At 41.3% G+C, this 23302-nt stretch overlaps 1 protein-coding gene across 1 annotated transcript in view; it reads left to right on the plus strand.

Moving 5' to 3' along the window:
• Positions 1-23302, plus strand: part of LOC124794649 (proteasome activator complex subunit 4-like) — a 228268-nt gene that overhangs the window by 184710 nt on the left and 20256 nt on the right. The window contains exons 28-30 of the mRNA XM_047258171.1: positions 6366-6532; positions 15326-15448; positions 15626-15831. Of these exons, the coding sequence (XP_047114127.1) occupies positions 6366-6532; positions 15326-15448; positions 15626-15831 (496 nt within the window). The remainder of the gene's footprint in view (positions 1-6365; positions 6533-15325; positions 15449-15625; positions 15832-23302) is intronic.

Below are 23302 nucleotides of genomic sequence, written 5' to 3' on the forward strand. Positions count from 1 at the left end.
CACTATTTCGTCCTGATATTGTCATCATATTTCTGTCCTTTGCATAATCCTACTATGTATTTCTTCTACATTTTAGCCTTCTTGTATTCACTTACAAGTGGACATTGTCTTCCTATCATCACTGGTTTCTTCCATATTTGTGGTATATGCAGGGCTTGGCCAAAAATGAAAGTGTTAGAAGTAGAAGCTCCAGATGGCCAAGAGTTTAGAAAAATAGCATTTTTGACACGGGTCAGGTGGAGCACAAGCTTTTTATGTTAGTGTACTTTCCAGGCAGCTGTTTTCGCAGCGGACAGAGTGCAAAATGGTAATCTGAGGCTCGGGATTCGAGATCATATGTGGAAATTTTTTTTATTTATGTTTTTTGTGTTACTTACACTGCAGGTAAACCAAAATAATGCTCAATATGTTGTACTTATTAATATTTTGTAAAAGGCATGAAAATAAAAGGCAAAGGAAAATTTTTGATCGCAAATAAATTTCCGGGAAGTGATTGTATGTAATGCATCCATGAGAACTCTGCAAGTAACTTTCTTAGAAGGTATTGTAATTAAAACATACAGGACTTTGTGTTCCACTAGTTTAATTTTGCCTTTGAGCAGCCCTCAGCAACTAATGAAACACTTCGATGTTTGTTTCAATAATTTAAGCAAGAAGCTTCAAAACTACTCTTATCTCATGGAGAGAGAAAAAGAAATCACATCCCAGGAACACTACATTAGAATACATTCCATTGTAAATCGTCAGCTATCCTCTCCATTATTTGCTGAAATGATGCATTATGCATGGTTTACTGCCAAACTGTGCTGTGAGAGAGAATTTGTAATTATAAAAATGCAGCATTTGTAACAAGTGTGAGATGCTGAAATAATTACGACTTTCTCTGTATTTGCAGTGAATAACATCCAAGCACTTTTAAATCAGCAACTGTAAAATAACAAAAGTGCATGCAAAGTTCTTGTGTATGCGTTACAGTCCCTTCATGGAAATTTATTTGCAATACCAAATTTCCTTTGCTTTTCCTTCTCATGCCTTTTATGAAAATTTTAATAAATGCAATATAATGAGTGTTATTTTGGTTTATTTGCAGTGTAAGTAACATAAAAACAGAAAATAAAAAAAAGTTAGTGCATCAGGATTGAGCCTCGCTCCTCAGATTGCCTATGTGCAAACTATGCTCAAATAAATGACTCCTGCTGTACCTGATGCGCGTAAAAAATGCTATATTTTTCTTAACATATGGCCATCTGGAACTCCCACTTCTGTCACTTACATTTCTGGCCAAACCCTACATATACTATAAATTTGGAAGAAATCGGTGATGACGAGTTGGCGATTTCCCCTTTTTAGTGCAGCCCACTTATCTTCAATTTTACCATTTGCCAAATTACACTTCCTGTCTGTCTCATTTTTTGTGTGTGTCTTTATTCCCTTTGTCCATTTTCCTTTATACATTTTTATGATTTCTTTTTACATCAGCATATTTTCATATACTGTGAGTAATCTAAGGACATGTGTTAGGTCTGTGTCTCATTGCCAAGTTTTTCTTTGCTGTTTTTGCTATTTCACTTGGTACACATCTCGTTTACTATGAGGCACCTATTGCTGTAGGGCTAACATAGTTCAGGAGATATTATGTCATAAACACTGAGATGTGTGAAAAACTGCCACCTTATGCATGGATTTTAAATTTATTACTCCTTTTCTACCAACTCTCACAGTCAGTATCCACATGCCACTGAATGTACTTACACAGATAAATCATTGTGCAACACACAGTTACAGAATGTGAGTTCAAAAACACTGAGGCATGTGAAAAATTGCCACATCATGCATGAAATTTCAATACATTTATTCTTTAGTACTAAGACACTCTCACAAGTGGAGTAGAATTTAGGAAATCCTAGACATGTGGCAGTGCTTTTGACAGCTTTCAACTTCCAAAGGCAAATAGCTATAGGTGAAAACAGTAGCCGTTTACAGAGATATGATGAGACGTTGCCAAGAGACGTTTACAAAATCACATTGTAGACACATGAAGTAGCTGCACCCAGCCTACAGAAACTCTCTGGGATTGTCTCTTAATTTCAATACCATACTTATACGTTTGGAAATATGTGTATTTTTTTGTACAACTGTTTCGTAATTTATAAGCCGTTTTCACGAATACATGGAAATGAAATCGTTTTGATACTTCAATATGAACACTATTCATTTGTTGTTTCCATTTCTGATATAATATTGGCATAATGAATATCCAGGCAATGCTGGGTTTTTCACCCAATAACTAATAAATCATCTGCTCCTGGAAATGTTTTGCAGATTAAAACCTTGTTTCTAAATGTGTGTATTACCTTTGTGTTTTCTATCTTTAATCTTCTGGAGTCCCTGCAAGTTTCTTCCATGTATGCTGTCTTGATTCATGATTCTTAGTGATGGTTGCAGGATTCTAAAATTCGTCATCTGTCATTTTTTCCCCTACTGTGTGTACTCCTGCTATTTTTCCTTCAGTTTCTTTTCACACTATCAGATTCCAGAATGAAATTTTCACTCTACAGCAGAGTGTGCGCTGATATGAAACTTCCTGGCAGATTAAAACTGTGTGCCGGACTGAGACTCGAACTCGGGACCTATGCCTTTCGTGGGCAAGTGCTCTACCAACTGAGCTACCCAAGCATGACTCACGCCCCGTCCTCACAACTTTAATTCCGCCAGTACCTTGTCTCCTACCTTTCAAACTTCACAGAAGCTCTCCTGCGAACCTTGCAGAACTAGCACTCCTGGAAGAAAGGATATTGCAGAGACGTGGCTTAGCCACAGCCTGCGGGATGTTTCTAGAATGAAATTTTCACTCTACAGCGGAGTGCGCGCTGATATGAAACTTCCTGGCAGATTAAAACTGTGTGCCGGCCCAAGACTCGAACTCGGGTCCTTTGCCTTTCGCGCGCAAGTGTTCTACCAACTGAGCTACCCAAGCACGACTCGCGCGCCGCCCTCACAACTTTAATTCCGCCACTACCTCGTCTCCTACCTTCCAAACTTCACAGAAGCTCACCTGCGGATCTTGCAGAACTAGCACTCCTGGAAGAAAGGATGTTATGTTACCACCTTGAACTGCTGATAAAATTCTTTACATACATAACAAATTTTGGTTGCTTGACCACCATCAGGTTCATAAAAGTATTCACAGCATCACGTTAGGTGAAATATATAATCATTAACCTCAGATCATGAATTAGACACAGCTGTCATATGATAAAATTAATTACACCAACAGTGTAAAAACAGTGGTAGGTATTGCACTCATTCAGATTATAACTGCAGTCGGCATTCATCCTTTTTAACAGATTCATATCACATACAAATTGGCCTCTGCAGGCTCATGTAAGTACGAGCAGTTCTCAGTGAATATTTAAAAAGTCGTAATTTGAAGCCTTCTCATGTGACAGTTGTGCAGAAATTATGGAAAGATGACAGTCAGAAATGTGTAGATTACTGCACGTGGCTTTTGAATGACTTCAATGATGGTTCGTTAGACCCTATCCATTACATGATGAGTGATGAAGCATGGTTCCATCTTTCCAGTCATTTGAATTCACGGAACATGAAGTACTGGGCAATTGAGAACCCTAACATTGTGTACCAGCAACCAGCCCTTGATGAAAAAATTGTTGTTTGGTGCGATGTAGCAGAAACGCCTATCATTGAACTGACAGTTTTTGACACTACTCTCAACATGGTTGCACATATGGAAGTTTTTGATACATTTTGTGCTCAGCACGCTGTCTATGAAAGACAGTAGCGCTTATTCCAGCAAGACGGGCCAGCATGTCTCACGTCTAAGTTATCCCTGAAACAAGTCCATGATGTGGTCTTTGTGGAACGAACTGTCAGTAAACATTTATGGCCACCACATTTACTGGATCTAATTACGTGATTTTTGCCTGTGGGGACACTTGAAAAGTAAGACCTATGAAACAAATCCACACACAATACAGGAACTGAAAGACAATGTCTGTCATGAAAACATCATCAGCCACTAAGTTGCCACCATAGATATCCTAACTTTATGCTAGGTGTATCTGAATGTACTTAGACATGCACAGCTGTGTATTGATGTTGCAGTGGGTCATTTTCAACATCTTCTATAAATGTATTTTTCACTGTATTTTTTGTTGTCAATAAAAGGCAAGCCTATTTCAGCTCTTCGTTTCTGTAATTTCAGTGCATTTTGTTAATACTTACACAGACTACTTTCATCTGCCCCACCCTGTGATACCATATGATAACAGTGCCTAATTAATGATTTTATCATTTGATGTTAATGATTTTATATTTTGCTTAATATGATGCTGTGAATACTTTTATGAACCTGATGATGGTCAGTCGACTGAAACTAGTTGTGTAAATAAAGAATTTTATCTGCAGCTCAAGACAGTAATATTACATTTTTCAAGTGTAAACATTTTGTTTGTATTCTGAAAATGGTAATGTATTACTGGACTTAAAAGCTTTTTCTAGTTTTAGGTATATTTGTGCTGAATAGAAACATGCCAGTAGTATTATAATAAAATGCAATGATTTTCCAGGTTGTTTTTCATTATTATTGTACGTAATTTTGTAATAGCTAAATAAGTTGGTAGGAATGGTTGCCAGATTGAAGAAAATGCTTTTGATGCTTCTTTCCTAATAAGAAATTTGAGTCAGTATTTAGTCTGCAGGTGTTCTTTTGTCTGAATCCGTAGTCAGTTTTTGCAATCAAAACGGTCAGTAATTTTAGCTGTTGGTTCAGTTTACATACCTAATTATAATTTTTTTTATTTAAATTGCTCTAGTGCAGGAATCATTCGTCTGAAATTGATGAAACTTTCTGGAATTGTTAACAGTAGACTTTTTTATATTTAGAACATTCATGATCACATCAAAGGCACTTATAGTGTGGTATACTTGAATAAATGTTCAAAATGAGAATCCTGCACCATTTTGTCTCCTTGTGAGGTTTCAGCAGTTCCTGTATATGACAGTAATCTGGAACAGTATGTGCTGCTATACCTTCTCACCGGCTTCAGAATCAATAAATACATTTGCACTGAAACAGTCTTAAATATTCGAAGTTTATTCATATACCACTTTACACTTTCTCCTTTCGATGACAGAAGATAGTAATTTCTGATTTCTACTGATTGAGCTCATTTTCAGAAGTGAGCTGAAAGCGCATCAGCAGAGATGTCCCTATGTTTCAGCTGATAAAGGAGTATCACCCGTGATCAACAGCTGGCAGACTAATACAATTTTACCTGTGAGAATTCAGCTGGCAACTTTGTGGTTGGGTTACTGTCTGTGCAGCTGACAAGGATGTAGTTGAGCTTAACTACTTGAGGGATCAAACTAACTTTCCATTACATCCTTTCTCTCAGGGTATTCACTCTTGCAGCACAGTGGGAGAGCCTCTTTGGAGATTAGGAGGTAGAGGAACCAGTGATAAGTTGAGCCTTTGAGTTGTTCTCCAAGACGCAATTGGATGATGTATTGCTTGCAAACAGCAAGGATGCAGATTTGTGTCATGCTCCTAAGCCGAGACAGAATTTATCTTATCACAAACATTTATCACACAGTATACTCATGTAAAGAGTTGTGTTGTTAAGTTTGAATTGTTAAGAGGTTCTGGCATGTAGCTTGTAATCTGAAAATACATCAGTTTGGCAGTTGCGATTAAAATTTTATCACTTACCAAATGAATGAATTTAGTTTGTGTGTTGTGATATTTTCCACCCTGTTGGTAAAAATTATTTCTAACATGAAGATTTTTATTTCATTCTAAATCAGTATCTACACATACGTACTCCTCAAGTCACCATGGTACCTTTTACCACTACTAGTCGTTTCTTTTCATACTTCACTTGCAAATAGAGCGAGGAAAGAATGACTGCCCATATGCCTCCGTATGAGCCCTAATTTTTCATATCTTATCTTCATGGTCCATACGCAAAATTTCTGTTGGTGGGGTAGAATTGTTCTGTAGTCAGCTTCAAACAACGCTTCACTAAATTCTCTCAAGAGTGTTCCTTGAAAAGAGTGTTGATTTCTTTCCAGGGACTCCCATTTGAGTTCCCAAATCATTTCCGTAATACTATCTTGTTGTTTGACCCTACGAGTAACAAATTTAGCATCCCTCCACTGAATTACTTCGATGCCTTCCATTGTGATGAGATCACTAAACGATGACTATTTTCACCTTCCTCCTTTTTTGTACTCCCCCATCATTACTTGTTTAGTAATCTGTCTGGGCTTTACTTTTTTAGTAGTCTATCTGTGAAATGAATATGTTTCTGGAATTATTGTTTCACTTGTTTTTTCATTTCCAGTGTCATAAGCAATATTTTAGAAACTGACATTGTGTTTCCTGATGGACCACGGACAAAATCACCACACATTTCAGATTTTGTTGATAGTATTCTACCCCAACTGGAGATCTTACATCAGACAAGTGAAAAAACAAATAGTCCAACAAAAAATCATGTTGTACAGAAAGGTAAGATAAATAATTGATGTAGTTTATTTTTAATTTTACAAGAAAATATTTTTTTAAAAATGTGTGTGTGTGTGTGTGTGTGTGTGTGTGAGAGAGAGAGAGAGAGAGAGAGAGAGAGAGAGAGAGAGAGAGAGAGACATTTTATAAATAGCAGCAGTAATGTGAACCAAAGATTGTTGTTAGAATAATGTAAATACAGGAAAAAACATGGTTAATATTTTACCATGTTAGCTTTGGCGCTACTGAACAAAGGCATACAACTCCTGAGTATCATAAATTTTTCTGTCATATTTTGGTGAGATGTTAAATCCCAGCTTTTTTTGAAAGCTGTTTGTTCTCAATTTTAAAGCAAGTGCAAGTGTGTACCTATGAACCTAGCAGTTTCAATATGAACACAGCACTAACAGCGAGTACATTGTTACCACTTTCATGCCATATTATTAAACACATAATTAAAAAGCTGCTTATAAAGAATGCCAATTAGGGACACTTACAGGCAAATGCGAGAGACAGGTCTCCTGGACATGTAGGTATGTCCATGGTGGGAATTAATAAATCCTCAAAAATGAAATATAGCCATTTGGGACGCCTCTACATCTTCAAAAAAGTAAACTGTGTATTTCGTGTCACGAGTGCACTTAAGTAAATTGGTAAAAACAAGTGAAAAATTGATGAACAGAGTCACGTACAAATCAGGTAGTTGATAAAGCCAAACATTTACTTAAAAATTTGGAAAATTGCAATATCATTTTTCTAAGCAAGTTAAATGGCCAAAGTTCAAAAGGTGCTAACTGACAGTTATGACAGGCTTATGAATACTGAATATAAACATAAAGTCCATGACGACTTGTGTGGTAGTGACCATTTTCCCATCTTCCTTTCACTACCCCAGCGTCGCTCCCATGAATGCTTGCCCAGATGGGCATTTAGTAAGGCAGACTGGGAAGTGTTCTCCTCTGCTGCTACTGTTGAATCTCTTCCCCCACGGTACCGTCGATGTGGCTGTTGAGACACTGACTGCAGCGATTGTTTCCGCTGCGGAACGTACCTTTCCTCGTTTGTTAGGGTGTCCCCGGCGAAAGTCAGTGCCTTGGTGGTCTCCGGAGGTCGCTGAAGCCATTAAAGAGCGTCGGCGGGCTCTTCAGCGACATAAGCAGCACCCGTCTTTGGAGAACCTCATTTTATTCAAACGTCTCTGTGCTCAGGTCCGGCGGCTCATCAAAAGGCGGAAACAGGAGTGCTGGGAGAGGTACGTTTCCACCATTGGTTCCCGTACTTCACCCTTCCAGATGTGGATGAAGATTCGGCGCATCTTTGTATTGCAGCACTCTACAGGTGTCCCAGGGCTTACCATCAACAGGGCGCTATGCACCGATGCCGCTGCAATCGCCGAGCATTTCGCTCAGCACTATGTTGGGGCCTCTGCGTCAGGGAATTACCCGCCCGCGTTTCATGCGCTGAAATGCCGGGAGGAAGGCAAACGACTTTCTTTTTCTTCTCGCCACCCTAAGGCATATAACGCCCCATTTAGTTCGTGGGAACTCCAAAGTGCCCTGGCACAGTGCCCCGATACAGCCTCTGGGCCAGATGGCATCCACAATCAGATGCTCGAACACCTGTCCCCAGACTGTCAGCGATGTGTTCTTGCCATCTTCAACCGCATATGGGACGATGGTGTCTTTCCATCGCAGTGGCGAGAAAGTACCATCATTCTGGTGCTGAAGCCTGGTAAGGACCCGCTTAATGTGGATAGCTATCGGCCCATCAGCTTAACAAACTCTCTGTGCAAGCTACCGGAACGTATGGTGAGCCGATGGCTGTGTTGGTTGCTCGAGTCTCAGGGTCTTCTGGCTCCGTGCCAGAGCGGCTTCCGTCAGGGCCGTTCCACTGCCGATACTTTGGTCTTCCTTGAGTCTGCAATCCGCACTGCTTTCTCCAGGCACCAACACCTCGTCTCCGTCTTTTTCGACCTCTCCAGAGCATATGACGCGACGTGGCGGCACCATATTCTCGCCACATTGCACGGGTGGGGTCTCCGGGGTCTCTCCCCATTTTTATTCAGAATTTTTTATCTGTTCGGACATTCCGCGTTTTACTTGGCACATCCCATAGTTCACTTCATGTCCAGGAGAACGGCGTTCCACAGGGCTCTGTATTGAGTGTGCCACTTTTCCTTGTGGCCATTAATGGCCTTGCAGCAGCAGTGGGATCGTCTGTCTCACCCACGTTATATGCTGACGATTTCTGCATGTTTTTCAGCTCCTCCACCATTAGTGTTGCAGAATGTAGGTTGCAGGGAGCAATACGCAAGGTGCGGGCGTAGGCCCTAGCCCATGGGTTTCACTTTTCTCCTGCGAAGACTTGTGTTATGCACTTTTGTCAGCGTCGAACTGTCCATCCCCACCCTGAGCTCTATCTTCAGGATGCCATGCTCAGGGTTGTTGACACTTACCATTTTCTGGGATTGCTGTTCGATGCCCGGCTTATTTGGCTTCCACATATTCGTCAGCTCAAGCGTCAGTGCTGGCAGCATCTGAATGCCCTCCGCTGCCTCAGCAACACAACTTGGGGTGCAGATCGTAATACGCTGCTGCAGCTCTACAAAGCCCTCGTGCTGTCCCGACTGGACTATGGGAGTGTAGCGTATGGCTCAGCGTCGGCCTCAGCATTGCAACTGCTGGACCCCGTTCACCACTGTGGGGTTCGACAGGCAACAGGAGCATTCTGCACCAGCCCTGTTAATAGCCTACTTGCTGAGGTTGGGGTTTCTCCACTTCGCGTTCGGCGTCAACAACTCTTAATCGGCTATGCGGCCCACGTCCGTTGTTGGCCCCGTCACCCTAACTACCGTCTCCTTTTCGCTAATGTGGCAGTCCATATCCCACACCGGCGGCTGCGATCAGGCCATACAATTGGGATCCATGTTTGGTCACTCCTTAGTGAACTCGAGTCTTTGCCTCTTCCATCTGCTTTTCAGGTCCACCCACATACACCACCTTGGAGTATTCGTCGGCCGCAGCTTCGGCTGGACCTCTCACGATGGCAAAATGATTACATTCCTCCTGCAGTCTTGTGTTGCCAATTTCTTGCTCTCCTCGATGCATCCCGTGACTCGGAGGTTATCTATACAGATGGCTCGATGGTTGATGGCCGTGTGGGGTACGCTTATGCTCATGCGGACTATTTAGACCAGCGCTCCTTGCCAGAAGGCTGCAGTGTTTACACTGCAGAGCTAACAGCTATTTTTCGTGCCCTTGAGCATATTCGTACCAGCACTGAAGAGTCCTTTGTCATTTGCAGTGACTCTCTCAGTAGTCTGCAGGCTCTTGACCAGTGCTACCCACGCCATCCCATTGTTGTTGCTATCCAGGAGTCCGTTCATGCTCTTGAACAGCGTGGACATTCAGTGGTGTTCGTATGGACCTTGGGACACATTGGGATAGTGGGAAACAAACTCGCTGACAAGTTAGCCAAAGAAGCTACCCGCAAACTGATGTTGGGGATCGGCCTCCTGGCAACCGATCTCCGATTGGTGTTGCGCCGTCGGGTCTTTGGGATGTGGGGAGACGAATGGCGCACTCTGTCTGCATCCAACAAGTTGCGGCGAGTAAAGGAGACCACGACTGTGTGGGGTTCCTCCATGCGGGCCTCTCGCAGGGATTCTGTTGTTCTCTGTAGGCTCTGCGTTGGTCACTCTTGGCTGACGCACGGTCATCTGCTGTGTCGAGAGGACCCCCCTCATTGTCGCTGTGGTGCAATCATGACGGTGGCCCATATGTTGTTGGAATGTCCTCGTTTAACCGCTCTCAGGCGAACTTTTAATCTCCAGGGTGATTTATCATCTCTTTTAGGTGACAATGTCTCTGTGACAGATCGGGTTTTAAGTTTTGTTCGCTGTATATTTTAATTAGTTTTGTGTTGTAATTCGACTCAACCCTAATCTTTTAGGCTGGAGGTTTTAACGTGTTGCAGAGTGGCTGGCTCATCCTTTTATTTTCGTGATCAGCCAGCCACGATCCTCTGCTGTACGGTTTTAATTCCTTCTGCCTTTCTTCTCTATGTTGTTTTTGTTGTTGTGCTCCGTTTTCCATGTTGCTTTATTATTGACCTTGGAGCTTTTCTTCCCCCGGAGCTTTTCTTTTAGTGCTTAGAATGACTAATGGATGGTTTCACTGTGCTCTGTGTGTTTCTGAAACAAGGGACCGATGACCATTGCAGTTTGGTCCCTTTAATCTTTAAAGCAACCAACCAACCATGACTTTAGACTGCAGGTTACCGTAGTCTGCACCTAAACGTTTGATAAGAGATTATAGGAAAAAGTAAATCTTGAATATAGGCCACACTAATGAATTTATCTTTAGTTACAAAGAACATCTTCTTCTACTTCTAATACTGCGTACATGATGCATACACTAAATTATTTTGGGAATGCAACATAACAGTTGATAAACATCAGGTTATCGGCTAGACATTATGCAAAGGAGTACAGAAAGTGGGAAGATGGATGTAGATTTCACGTAGATAAAAAAAAAGTAAGACTCTTTTTAATAGTTAAAAAAGTCAGTGTTCATTTTGATAGTGAAAGTGAAAATATCCAGATGTGCAAAAAGACTTGGTTGAAGAAATGACTCCAATTGTGAAGGCTGCAAAATAATAAGTAAAAGAAACATTTAGGCAATGGAATTTAATAGTTTCATATGGGTGAGTTCACTGATTTATGCAATTGAATAAACTATCTGTTTTTGTCACAAAACTACAATTGCTAAAATACTGCCTCAAGATTTGAAAACAGTTTGATATTTTTCAAGTGTTACATGATCCACCTCATGCAAAAATTTTTATTTACATTCCCAAACAGGGAACACAGACCAAACACCACTCTATTTTGGTGTGTCGAACAGTACTAATTAAATAATGTAAATGAACGTAGTGTGCTAAAACATACATTTGTTGCTGAACAGCAGTGGTGCAGTTGTTTCTTTCTTGAAGAACAGCTACTGTATTCAAAGACAAGGTATAAGTTTTTCTGCTATTTTCCTCTTAAATCTGTAATGGCTTACAGAAGTTACTGCAGTAACTTGTAATGGTATTAATTTGAACTTACAAGAATCATATAAGTGACATTCTGAAATGATGAATTATGAGCTGAGAGAGGAAAATGTTAATTAAACTCACACCATGACTTTTCAAGCTAGAATTTAGGAAAAAGGGCTGGTCTATATTCACACAAATATTGTGCACACAATTAAGGAAAGATTATACAGTGAGAGTTTCTCATTCAGAAATTTCATTTGAGTGTTGGTTGTGTGTGCAAAGATTGTTTTACATTTTGTCTAAGAAGGAGAAACATCTGTCAGCATCCATTGTAATTGGACAATGTCAGGATTGTGGCCTATAAAGACTGCAGTTTACATTTGTGTGTTATTATTACGTGTGTTAGTCAACTAGTTGAGATACCATGCCCGCCATGTGAATATTGAATTAAGAGTTTGGGAAGGCTACACCCAATGTCGTGCAAGATCAGAGTGGCTCCACACAAATAGTACCCAAGAGGATAGACATATTGTTTGCTCACTCATGCGGGATTATTCAGCCACTTCACATACTGTGAATGATGAAATGGGATTGTTTGCAGCAAGACAAGTATCTACATACTCAGCACAACAATGTCTAGAACACAACTGGGAGTGAGCATAGCAATCATTGTTGGCACTTCCTTTGATAAGGCAGCAGAGATAGGTATGCCAAATAACAGGACTGAAGACACGAGTGACACCACATTGTCTTTTAAGATGACTCATAGTTCTGTATAAGACCATACTGGACATGTCTGTGTGAAGGGTTCAAGGAAAATTAATATCTCTAGGTTTTATTTGTTATCGTTTGTGGCCAGCACCTGGCAGGATGGTATTTGCTGCCATTGTGTACACAGCAATTTCAACTCTGGTTTGCATAATAGTAATTTAGAAAACAGTTGATGCATTTCTTGCATGTTAAGGCTGGTGGCTGTGCCCTATCTTCATCAAGGTCTCTGTGATGTTATTCTTTAGTAGGGTAAAGCAAGACCGCTTATTGCCTGTGCTGTCTTGACCTCCCTCAATACATAGTGTGTTTGACTATTGTCCTGAACATCATGTTCTCCAAATAATTGTAACCCTATAATGGCCTGTCTCCCGCCAGGCATCTCCGGCTCCCTTTTTGTTGATGATTTTGTCCCTATTGCAGTTCTCCACGGACCTGTCTCACTGACCGGCATCTTCAGCGATGTCTTGGTCATCTTTACTCATGGAGCATCAACAGTGGCTTTCACTTTTCCACTGACAAAACCATCTGTATGAATTTCTGGAGACGCAAGTGGTTTGTCGCACCATCTTTACATTGTGGGCCTGTTGCCCTTCCGTTCGTTGAAACTACGAAATTCCTGGGGCTCATGCTTGATAGGAAACTTTCTTGGTCGTCCCATGTGTCTTACCTGCCAGCCTGCTGTACATGGTTCCTCAATGTCTTATGTGTCATCAATGGTACTTTGTGGGGTGCTGATCGAACCGTCCTCTTCCCGTTTGTACCAGTCCCTTGTCCGTTTGAAACTAGCGCTCTATTTATGTGTCTGCATGCCCATCCCTGTTACACTGTCTCAACACTATCCACCATCGTGGCATCCATTTGACCATGGACGCCTTTTACACTAGCCTAGTTGAGAGTCTGTACGCTGAAGCTGCTGAACTACCACTTTCTTCTCAGCAGTTATGCATGCCGTTTGTCTGCCACGTGTGGCCACCCATCCAATGTCTCCTCCTTTGATGATTCCTTTGACCATCAGTATGGGGTGCGTCATTCTTCTCTGTTACCTCCTGGAGTCCGCTTTCGGCACTTGCTACGGTGGCTTAATTTCACACCACCTGCGCTTTTACCGGTGTGTGTGAACCCTTTACCACCTTGGCTTCATGAAGTGGCCCATGTTAACCTTGGCCTTTGTCTCTCACCTTCAGTTTCACAACCTTCGCATGGAACTTCACGATAATACCTTTGTATACACTGATGGCTCTTGGACTGACCTTGCGATCGGGTGTGCCTTTGTCATTGGCACCCATGTCTTTCAATATTGGTTTCCAGTACACTGCTCAATATTTACAGACGAGCTCTTTGCCTTGTATCAGGCCACAGAGCACATCCAGCGACACAACCTTTTCAATTGTGTCCTCTGCTCAGACTCAGTCAGCACCTTTCAAAGTCTATGTGCGCTTTACACCGCCCATCTCTTAGTGCAGTGGGTCCAGGAAAACTGTCACTTGCTCATTATTGGTGATGTTTCTGTGGGTTCCTGGTCATGTCAGTCTGCCAGGAAACTAGGCTGCTGCCAAGGCTGCAGTCCTCGTACCTCAGCCCGCGACTATCTATATTCCCTCCCACCGGGAGGAGGTCATTTTAATTAGGCTGCGTATTGGGCACTACCTCTTAAGCCATCGTCATTTGTTAAGTGGCGCTACCCCACCAATTTGTACACATTGCGCCCACGTTTTTACTGTCCACCGCTTCCTGATGGAATGCCCATTTTTAACCATTTACATTCCTGCTTGGATTTGCTGTTTAATATATAGACCATTTTAGCAAATGATGCGCGGGCTTTCGACCGTGTTTTACTTTTTATCTGCCAAAGCAATATGGCGAAGGCATTTAATTTTTAGTTTTGGACCTCTGCTTCTATATGATGTCTTTTTTAGCCCTTTTTCCAAATGCTTGTTTTTAGCTGTCTTCTATTCTGTCAGTTGGGACTGATGTATAGTTGTTTAACTCCTCTCTGTGTTTGTGTGCTATAGTTTTGACTTGGGCAAGTATGACCCCTGTTGTTTTTTGCACCCTAAAGCAAAGCAAAACAAAACCAAAGCCAAACCAAATCATTCAGCCATTCAAAACAGTTAATCTTGTTGATGAACTCCTGTGTGGGGTTTAAGCAGTGTGGAGTGACATATCCTTATCAGTTGTCCAAACTCAGTTCAGCTTAAATTAAAAGAAAGGTCAGCATTGGCCATAATATTGATGGTTTATTGATAGCAAAATCGATTTTCAATCACATAGCGATCATCTTCAGTGCTGTGGTGTACAAATTAAACTCATAGGCACTGGTATGAAGTTATTATCAGTAACCAAAACTGAGAAACGATCACAGCAAGGAGTTATTGTGATCATTTCTCAGTTTTGGTTACTGATAATAACTTGATACCAGTGCCTATGAGTTTAATTTCTACACCACAGCACTGAAGATGATTGCTATGTGATTGAAAATCAATTTTGCTATCAATAAACCACCAATATTACGGCCAACACTGACCTTACTTTTAATTTAACATATGTGGTTGTTGGGCGCACAGCACTCCATGGAGTCACCAATCACTTCAGCTTGATGCATAGGTAGGGTAGAGCCTCTGTTCATTAAACTGTGTACTCTGTACATCCCCATATCACCTACACATTTACTCATCTATTTTATTATGGTACTATCAATGCACAATAAGTAAAATTTTGCTATATTGTATCCTGCCTGCCTTATAATTCTAATGGCCAGCAGTGTAGTCTAGGAATGTCAGCTAAAACTGAGTGGTGGTGGTAGCACACATGATTGTGATATTAATGATCTATTGCTATTGCATACTTTCAGTACAGAAACTAAAACTGTACAGCTATAGTTCTGCAAATTGTTTGTCACATTCTATTTTTTCTTCCCTCTTCCCTCCCTCCTTACCTTCTACTGGAGAAGAGCAGTTGATATCAGCAACAAACATTTCACTTTTTCAGGCGTAGCAAAGTCCATAGATAACATAAAGAGTGAAGCTGCTATAGAAGAAGCAATGAAATTGTTGAAAAGTATTGATGTGAGCAGTGATGAAAAAGATGTTGCCATACGATTGCTGAAAACAGGTTTGCATATTCCAGTTACTTTCTTTGATTGAAATACATGATCAAAATGTTAGAGTACTTGAACACTTAAACTGAAATTGAGTGTTACTTATTCCAGATACACATACTGGATCTCTCTCTGTATTTTTGTGCATGTTTCACTTGTTTCCATTTCTATTCACGTGAATGTCTGTTTAGTTTGCAGATGGCTGACAGGCAGCTTGACACGGGCTGTTTATGGAGGAGTGCCAGAGTTTTTTAAATTTTTCCATATTGTGTGCTTGATGGAGAATTACGATGTTGATGAGGAGCTTTGTAAATGTTGTACTAGTTTGTTGGGTATGCTAGCCCAAACTACTACATTGCCAGAATATATTCCACCTGCCATGGAATCAATCAGCATGGTAAGAGAATAATGACAGTATACCATTCATAATGGACTAAATTCTAGTTTGTGTTCAGCAGTACACTGTCCTATGATACAAAATTATGATTGAGAGTTAAATTCTACTGGTGATTCACAATTAAATAAGGAATCATGTTGTTAGTTGATGAGGTTCTTGCTTCCCACTAATTGTTATATTATGAAATTTGAGGTTTCATACTTTTGTCCTAGATGATCAGTTGTACATGCATAGTATCAGAGAGATGGAGACAATTTCTCCACAGCCATTTAACATCTGTTGTTTGCCAAATAGTTATTTAATCTGTATTGTTTGTGATTGTATATTTTTATTTATATAGCCCGTATTTGTCTGTTGACTTTCATTGTATATGACACAGAACTAAATTTAGTTTCTTTAGGGAAAAAAGTGATGAAACTTACATTCAATTGCAAAAGTACGAAGTTTAAATAATTCAGTTGTTTTTATGTTATTTACCATGTACAGTGGAATAGATTTCATCATTAAACAAGCATTATTATCTTTTTACAACATTATCCTTTGAAGTGATAAGACAACTTTTACACAAATACACTTTAAACTACCGCCAGTGTTTCTCGTATGTAGAGGGTGAGGGCCAAGCAGAATATGAAGAAAAAGAGTGTAACCTGTATGTTTTTGGAGAGTAACCTGCCTTCGATAGTCTGTACCCCAGATTGTCTAGATATATGTTGCATCTGGTGGTGGATGTCCTCTCAGTTGTTAAAACCGAGCAAGATGGCGCAATGGTTAGCACACTGGACTCGCATTTGGGAGGACGGCGGTTTAAACCTGCGTCTGGCCATCCAAATTTAGATTTTCTGCGATTTCCCTAGGCAAATGCCTGGGAGCTTGTTCACCATCTGTAAAGACCTCTATGTCAATGGGACGTTAACCCAGTCTTTCTTCCTTACATTGTTACAACTGTTTTACCTCTTCATTCAGATATTCAGAACAAATGCAGTGATTTGCTGACCATTGTTATGTAATATTAGCTGTTTATTTTATTAGTGTTTATCCACTGTTTGAGCACAGCTGCCAGTATTTTTGACAATTGGTTATATTCATGAATTTTGTACAGAAACAACATCAGCAGCAAATGGTATGACATGCAGTATTGCTCCATTTATTTTAATTATATATTTTTTTAAGACTGTTCTTACACTTCATTAACACTAATTAGGATGAATTTGTTCTCATGTAGTTTCCACAATAGTTGCCTATATTTTTAGGTGATACTCGCTATTCACATACAACACAAAACAAATTTCCAGTTTACTGTGTCAAGAGCATATTGCAGATCAGAATTAGTTACAAAAGTCTCCTTATTCATCTGGAGTCTTCTTTTCAGGATCACACATAATGATAAAGGTGTTTCCCTAGTTTGCATATAAAAAACATAAAGGTAGGTTTACACAGACACTAAAACTTCCACATTGCTAACAATATATCCCAGCAGTGTTGTCTGACAGCATTGTGGCCACATGAATTGCAGCCACATGTATGAAAACATTACTGGCTACTGCTGCACAGAAATGTTTGTAGCAATACATTTACAGATCAGAACTATTTATTGGGCCACACTGTTGTCATAAAGTGGACAAACCTTACCTAGTGAAAGTGAGTGTGGCTCTCATACTTTTGCTTTGCACAAGAAATTAAGTTAGAAAACGCACCTTGTGTATACATCCTTTGTTAAGCAAGTGGAATGCTTCAAAACATTCAGCTCATGAACTATTGCTGGATACGTACCTTTTCCATAATTTTACTGGAATGTTGAAATATGATTTTGGATATCTTGTACAAGAATTCATCTGATATTGTGAAAATCAGTACAAATATGAAACAGTATATAGCAGTTACAAACAGATTGGCAATCACCACTCTTCAGTTTTCAGCTACTGTTGATTCTTACAGAAATTTAATGTATTTCTTTAAAGTGCACTTTTCATCAGTAATCCTCTTGGCACTGGAAGTGTACAATGCTCTGGTAAATGGACTGAACAATTTTATTGAGGCAGGTTTGAAATAAGAATGCAGTTTTTATGTATATTTTATTTTGGTTCATCAGTACATGAAAACACATTTGTGTTTACACTATCAATTCCTGCTGCAGGCAGACAGTATGAAACTCAAAGCATCAAATGCAAACTGAGTGGACAGGAAACCTGTCTCTATCTTGCAACATTGGATTCAGCTGGCAGCAGCAGTGCACTGATGCAATGAACACGAGTCGTGAGAATTCACAAGCTTGCTAGCACCGTCTCCCTCCCACCCTGCCGTCACAAACCCAAACACTGTCTATCCTATGATGCATCATTGCAATCTACAGTGCCAGTGAACATGAATTTAAAGTGATTTGTGTTATCTGTTGTTGTACAACATTTTTTTAGTAGATAGTTTTTTAACGGATAAAAAAGTATTCATGTGATGTGGGCTATAAATTGAAAGTAATAGCATATACAGAGCAACTTGGAAACAGAGCAGCTGAGCAGCATTTTGGCCAGGTGGCTAACAAAGAAGAACTGAAAAAAAATGAGGAAGACTAAATGTAGAAAATGAGGACTGAATACAAAATGACCAAAACTAAGTGATGTGTTGAAATGAATTCAAGGACACTGTAAAAAAGAGCATTGAAGTTGATAGAAAAGTGATTCAAATACACACTCATAAGCTCTTGCTACAGTGCAACTTAACAGACTTTAAGAATGGAGTTGGTTGGTGCTACAGGTTTATGAAGTGTCGTGGCATCCACAAGAGTATGAAGAGAAAACATTATCTTTCTATCACTTTATTATTCAACATCAAAAGAAAACCAATGTGGAACTAAGCCAAATAGTGAATGTGGACGACACTCCTGTGACATTTGATGCACCGATTAACAGAACTTTTACCATGAAAGGCGCTAAAACTATAACTATATAAACTATATAAGCTATAACTATATAAACAAACTCTTTGCCTTTACAAATGTCTGCTTGTGTCTGTGTATGTGTGTGTGTGTGTGTGTGTGTGTGTGTGTGTGTGTGTGTGTGTGTGTGTGTGTGTGAGTGAGTGTGCGCGCGCGCGCGTGTGAGTGTATACCTGTCCTTTTCCCCCTAAGGTAAGTCTTTCCGCTCCCGGGATTGGAATGACTCCTTACCCTCTCCCTTAAAACCCACATCCTTTCGTCTTTCCCTCTCCTTCCCTCTTTCCTGACAAAGCAACCGTTTCTTGCGAAAGCTTGAATTTTGTGTGTATGTTTGTGTTTGTGTGTGTGTGTGTATCGACCTGCCAGTGCTTTTGTTTGGTAAGTCTCATCATCTTTGTTTTTAGATATATAACTATATAAACATATCTAAAAACAAAGATGATGTGACTTACCAAATGAAAGTGCTGGCAGGTCGACAGACACACAAATAAACACAAACATACACACAAAATTCAAGCTTTCGCAACAAACTGTTGCCTCATCAGGAAAGAGGGAAGGAGACGGAAAGACGAAAGGATGTGGGTTTTAAGGGAGAGGGTAAGGAGTCATTCCAATCCCGGGAGCGGAAAGACTTACCTTAGGGGGAAAAAAGGACGGGTATACACTCGCACACGCACACATATCCATCCACACATATACAGACACAAGCAGACATATTTAAAGACAAAGAGTTTGGGCAGAGATGTCAGTCGAGGCAGAAGTGCAGAGGCAAAGATGTTGTTGAATGACAGGTGAGGTATGAGTGGCGGCAACTTGAAATTAGCGGAGATTGAGGCCTGGTGGATAATGGGAAGAGAGGATATATTGAAGAGCAAGTTCCCATCTCAGGAGTTCGGAAAGGTTGGTGTTAGTGGGAAGTATCCAGATAACCCGGACGGTGTAACACTGTGCCAAGATGTGCTGGCCGTGCACCATGGCATGTTTAGCCACAGGGTGATCCTCATTACCAACAAACACTGTCTGCCTGTGTCCATTCATGCGAATGGACAGTTTGTTGCTGGTCATTCCCACATAGAATGCGTCACAGTGTAGGCAGGTCAGTTGGTAGATCACGTGGGTGCTTTCACACATGGCTCTGCCTGTGATTGTGTACACCTTCCGGGTTACAGGACTGGAGTAGGTGGTGGTGGGAGGGTGCATGGGACAGGTTTTACACCGAGGGCAGTTACAAGGGTAGGAGCCAGAGGGTAGGGAAGGTGGTTTGGATATTTCATAGGGATGAACTAAGAGGTTACGAAGGTTAGGTGGACGGCGGAAAGACACTCTTGGTGGAGTGGGGAGGATTTCATGAAGGATGGATCTCATTTCAGGGCAGGATTTGAGGAAGTCGTATCCCTGCTGGAGAGCCACATTCAGAATCTGATCCAGTCCCGGAAAGTATCCTGTCACAAGTGGGGCACTTTTGTGGTTCTTCTGTGGGAGGTTCTGGGTTTGAGAGGATGAGGAAGTGGCTCTGGTTATTTGCTTCTGTACCAGGTCGGGAGGGTAGTTGCGGGATGCGAAAGCTGTTGACAGGTTGTTGGTGTAATGCTTCAGGGATTCCGGACTGGAGCAAATTCGTTTGCCACGAAGACCTAGGCTGTAGGGAAGGGACCGTTTGATGTGGAATGGGTGGCAGCTGTCGTAATGGAGGTACTGTTGCTTGTTGGTGGGTTTGATGTGGACGGACGTGTGAAGCTGGCCATTGGACAGGTGGAGGTCAACATCAAGGAAAGTGGCATGGGATTTGGAGTAGGACCAGGTGAATCTGATGGAACCAAAGGAGTTGAGGTTGGAGAGGAAATTCTGGAGTTCTTCTTCTCTGTGAGTCCAGATCATGAAGATGTCATCAATAAATCTGTACCAAACTTTGGGTTGGCAGGCCTGGGTAACCAAGAAGGCTTCCTCTAAGCGACCCATGAATAGGTTGGCGTACGAAGGGGCCATCCTGGTACCCATGGCTGTTCCCTTTAATTGTTGGTATGTCTGGCCTTCAAAAGTGAAGAAGTTGTGGGTCAGGATGAAGCTGGCTAAGGTAATGAGGAAAGAGGTTTTAGGTAGGGTGGCAGGTGATCGGCGTGAAAGGAAGTGCTCCATCGCAGCGAGGCCCTGGACGTGCGGGATATTTGTGTATAAGGAAGTGGCATCAATGGTTACAAGGATGGTTTCTGAGGGTAACAGATTGGGTAAGGATTCCAGGCGTTCAAGAAAGTGGTTGGTGTCTTTGATGAAGGATGGGAGACTGCACGTAATGGGTTGAAGGTGTTGATCTACGTAGGCAGAGATATGTTCTGTGGGGGCTTGGTAACCAGCTACAATGGGGCGGCCGGGATGATTGGGTTTGTGAATTTTAGGAAGAAGGTAGAAGGTAGGGGTGCGGGGTGTCGGTGGGGTCAGGAGGTTGATGGAGTCAGGTGAAAGGTTTTGTAGGGGGCCTAAGGTTCTGAGGATTCCTTGAAGCTCCGCCTGGACATCAGGAATGAGATTACCTTGGCAAACTTTGTATGTGGTGTTGTCTGAAATCTGACGCAGTCCCTCAGCCACATACTCCCGACGATCAAGTACCATGGTCGTGGAACCCTTGTCTGCCGGAAGAATGACGATGGATCGGTCAGCCTTCAGATCACGGATAGCCTGGGCTTCAGCAGTGTTGATGTTGGGAGTAGGATTAAGGTTTTTTAAGAAGGATTGAGAGGCAAGGCTGGAAGTCAGAAATTCCTGGAAGGTTTGGAGAGGGTGATTTTGAGGAAGAGGAGGTGGGTCCCGCTGTGACGGAGGACGGAACTGTTCCAGGAAGGGTTCAATTTGGATAGTGTCTTGGGGAGTTGGATCATTAGGGGTAAGATTAGGATCTTTTTCTTCGTGGCAAAGTGATACTTCCAGCAGAGAGTACGAGTGTAGGACAGTAAATCTTTGACGAGGGCTGTTTGGTTGAATCTGGGAGTGGGGCTGAAGGCGAGGCCTTTGGATAGGACAGAGGTTTCGGATTGGGAGAGAGGTTTGGAGGAAAGGTTAACTACTGAATTAGGGTGTTGTGGTGCCAGATTGTGTTGATTGTAATTTTGAGGTTTTGGAGGGAGTGGAGCTGGAAGTGGGAGACTAAGTAGATGGGAGAGACTGGGTTTGTGTGCAATGAGAGGTGGTTGAGGTTTGCTGGAAAGGTTGTGAAGGGTGAGTGAGTTGCCTTTCCGGAGGTGGGAAACCAGGAGATTGGATGTTTTTTGAGGTGAAGGGTGGCATGCTGTTCTAATTTGCGGTTGGCCTGTAGGAGGATGCTCTGAATAGCCGGTGTGGATGTGGGAGAGGAAAGATTGAGGACTTTTATTAAGCATAGGAGTTGACGGGTGTGTTCATTGGCTGAGTTGATGTGTAGGTGAAGGATTAGGTGGGTGAGGGCAATGGATTGTTCAGTTTGGAACTGGTATAGGGACTGATGGAAAGAAGGGTTGCAGCCAGAGATGGGACATGAACAGGTGGACATGAAAACATACACTACACTGTTGTCCTTTCATGTTGTGCTGACGGTACTAAACTTAAACCAGTGATCATTTTCAAGCACAAAACCATGCCAAAACCTAAAATACCTTTGGTGGTGGTGTTCACATACATGACAAGGGTTGGATGGATGAGGCTGGTATGAAGTTATGGATTAAAGGAAAGATGCTTTATTGAAGAAGAGTTCTCCTCTTGGGCTAGATCAGTTTATTAGTCATTTGAAAAATTCTGTGAAAGAGAACTTGAGACAGGAAATACAGAGCTTACTGTTACTCCAGGAGGACTTACTTGACAATTGCAACCTCTTGATGTCTCGATAAATAAACCATTTAAAATATATATGAGAGAGAAATGGAGCAAGTGGGTGCTGGATGAAACCTTACATGAATTCATGCCAAAGGGAGCTTTAAAATGACCTACAATCAAACAAGTATGTCATTGGATAAAACAGCTGTGGTCTAGAGTGAAAGATGGCATAACTAATGCTCTTGATGATGGTGAAGGCCATCTTATATTTGTTGAGGACAACAGTGATGATGATGATGATGATGATGATGATGATGATGATGATGATGATGAGGAGGAGGAGGAGGAGGAGGAGGGAAGTTCAGAAGACAATTTTCAGGGGTTTTAGAGGTCAGTTCGCTTTTGTAAACTAAGAATTTTTTTTAGTCTGGCCTTGCAATCTAATAATGGAAATGTCATTTTTTTAAACAAATTGATTAAAAATTAAGGTACATTTTATAGTCTTTAGTATCTTATAGCCCGTAAAATACAGTAGGGTTGAAAACTTTGAACTTTTTGTTTACTTAATCAAGTGTGATTTTGAGCTCATCGGCAGTTGCTTGCCAACTGTTGTTTTATCAGACACTCTTTGTAGACGATACTTTTGATGTCTCCTAGATCTGGTCATAGTTAAATCACTTTAAGAAATTCATACTTCTCATGTTTTTCCACTGCTGCATTGCTGCTCACAATTAAAAACCAGGTATATGTACACGCAACCTA

This window comes from Schistocerca piceifrons, chromosome 4 (genome assembly GCF_021461385.2).
Source record: "Schistocerca piceifrons isolate TAMUIC-IGC-003096 chromosome 4, iqSchPice1.1, whole genome shotgun sequence".
Classification (NCBI taxonomy): Eukaryota; Metazoa; Arthropoda; class Insecta; order Orthoptera; family Acrididae; genus Schistocerca; species Schistocerca piceifrons.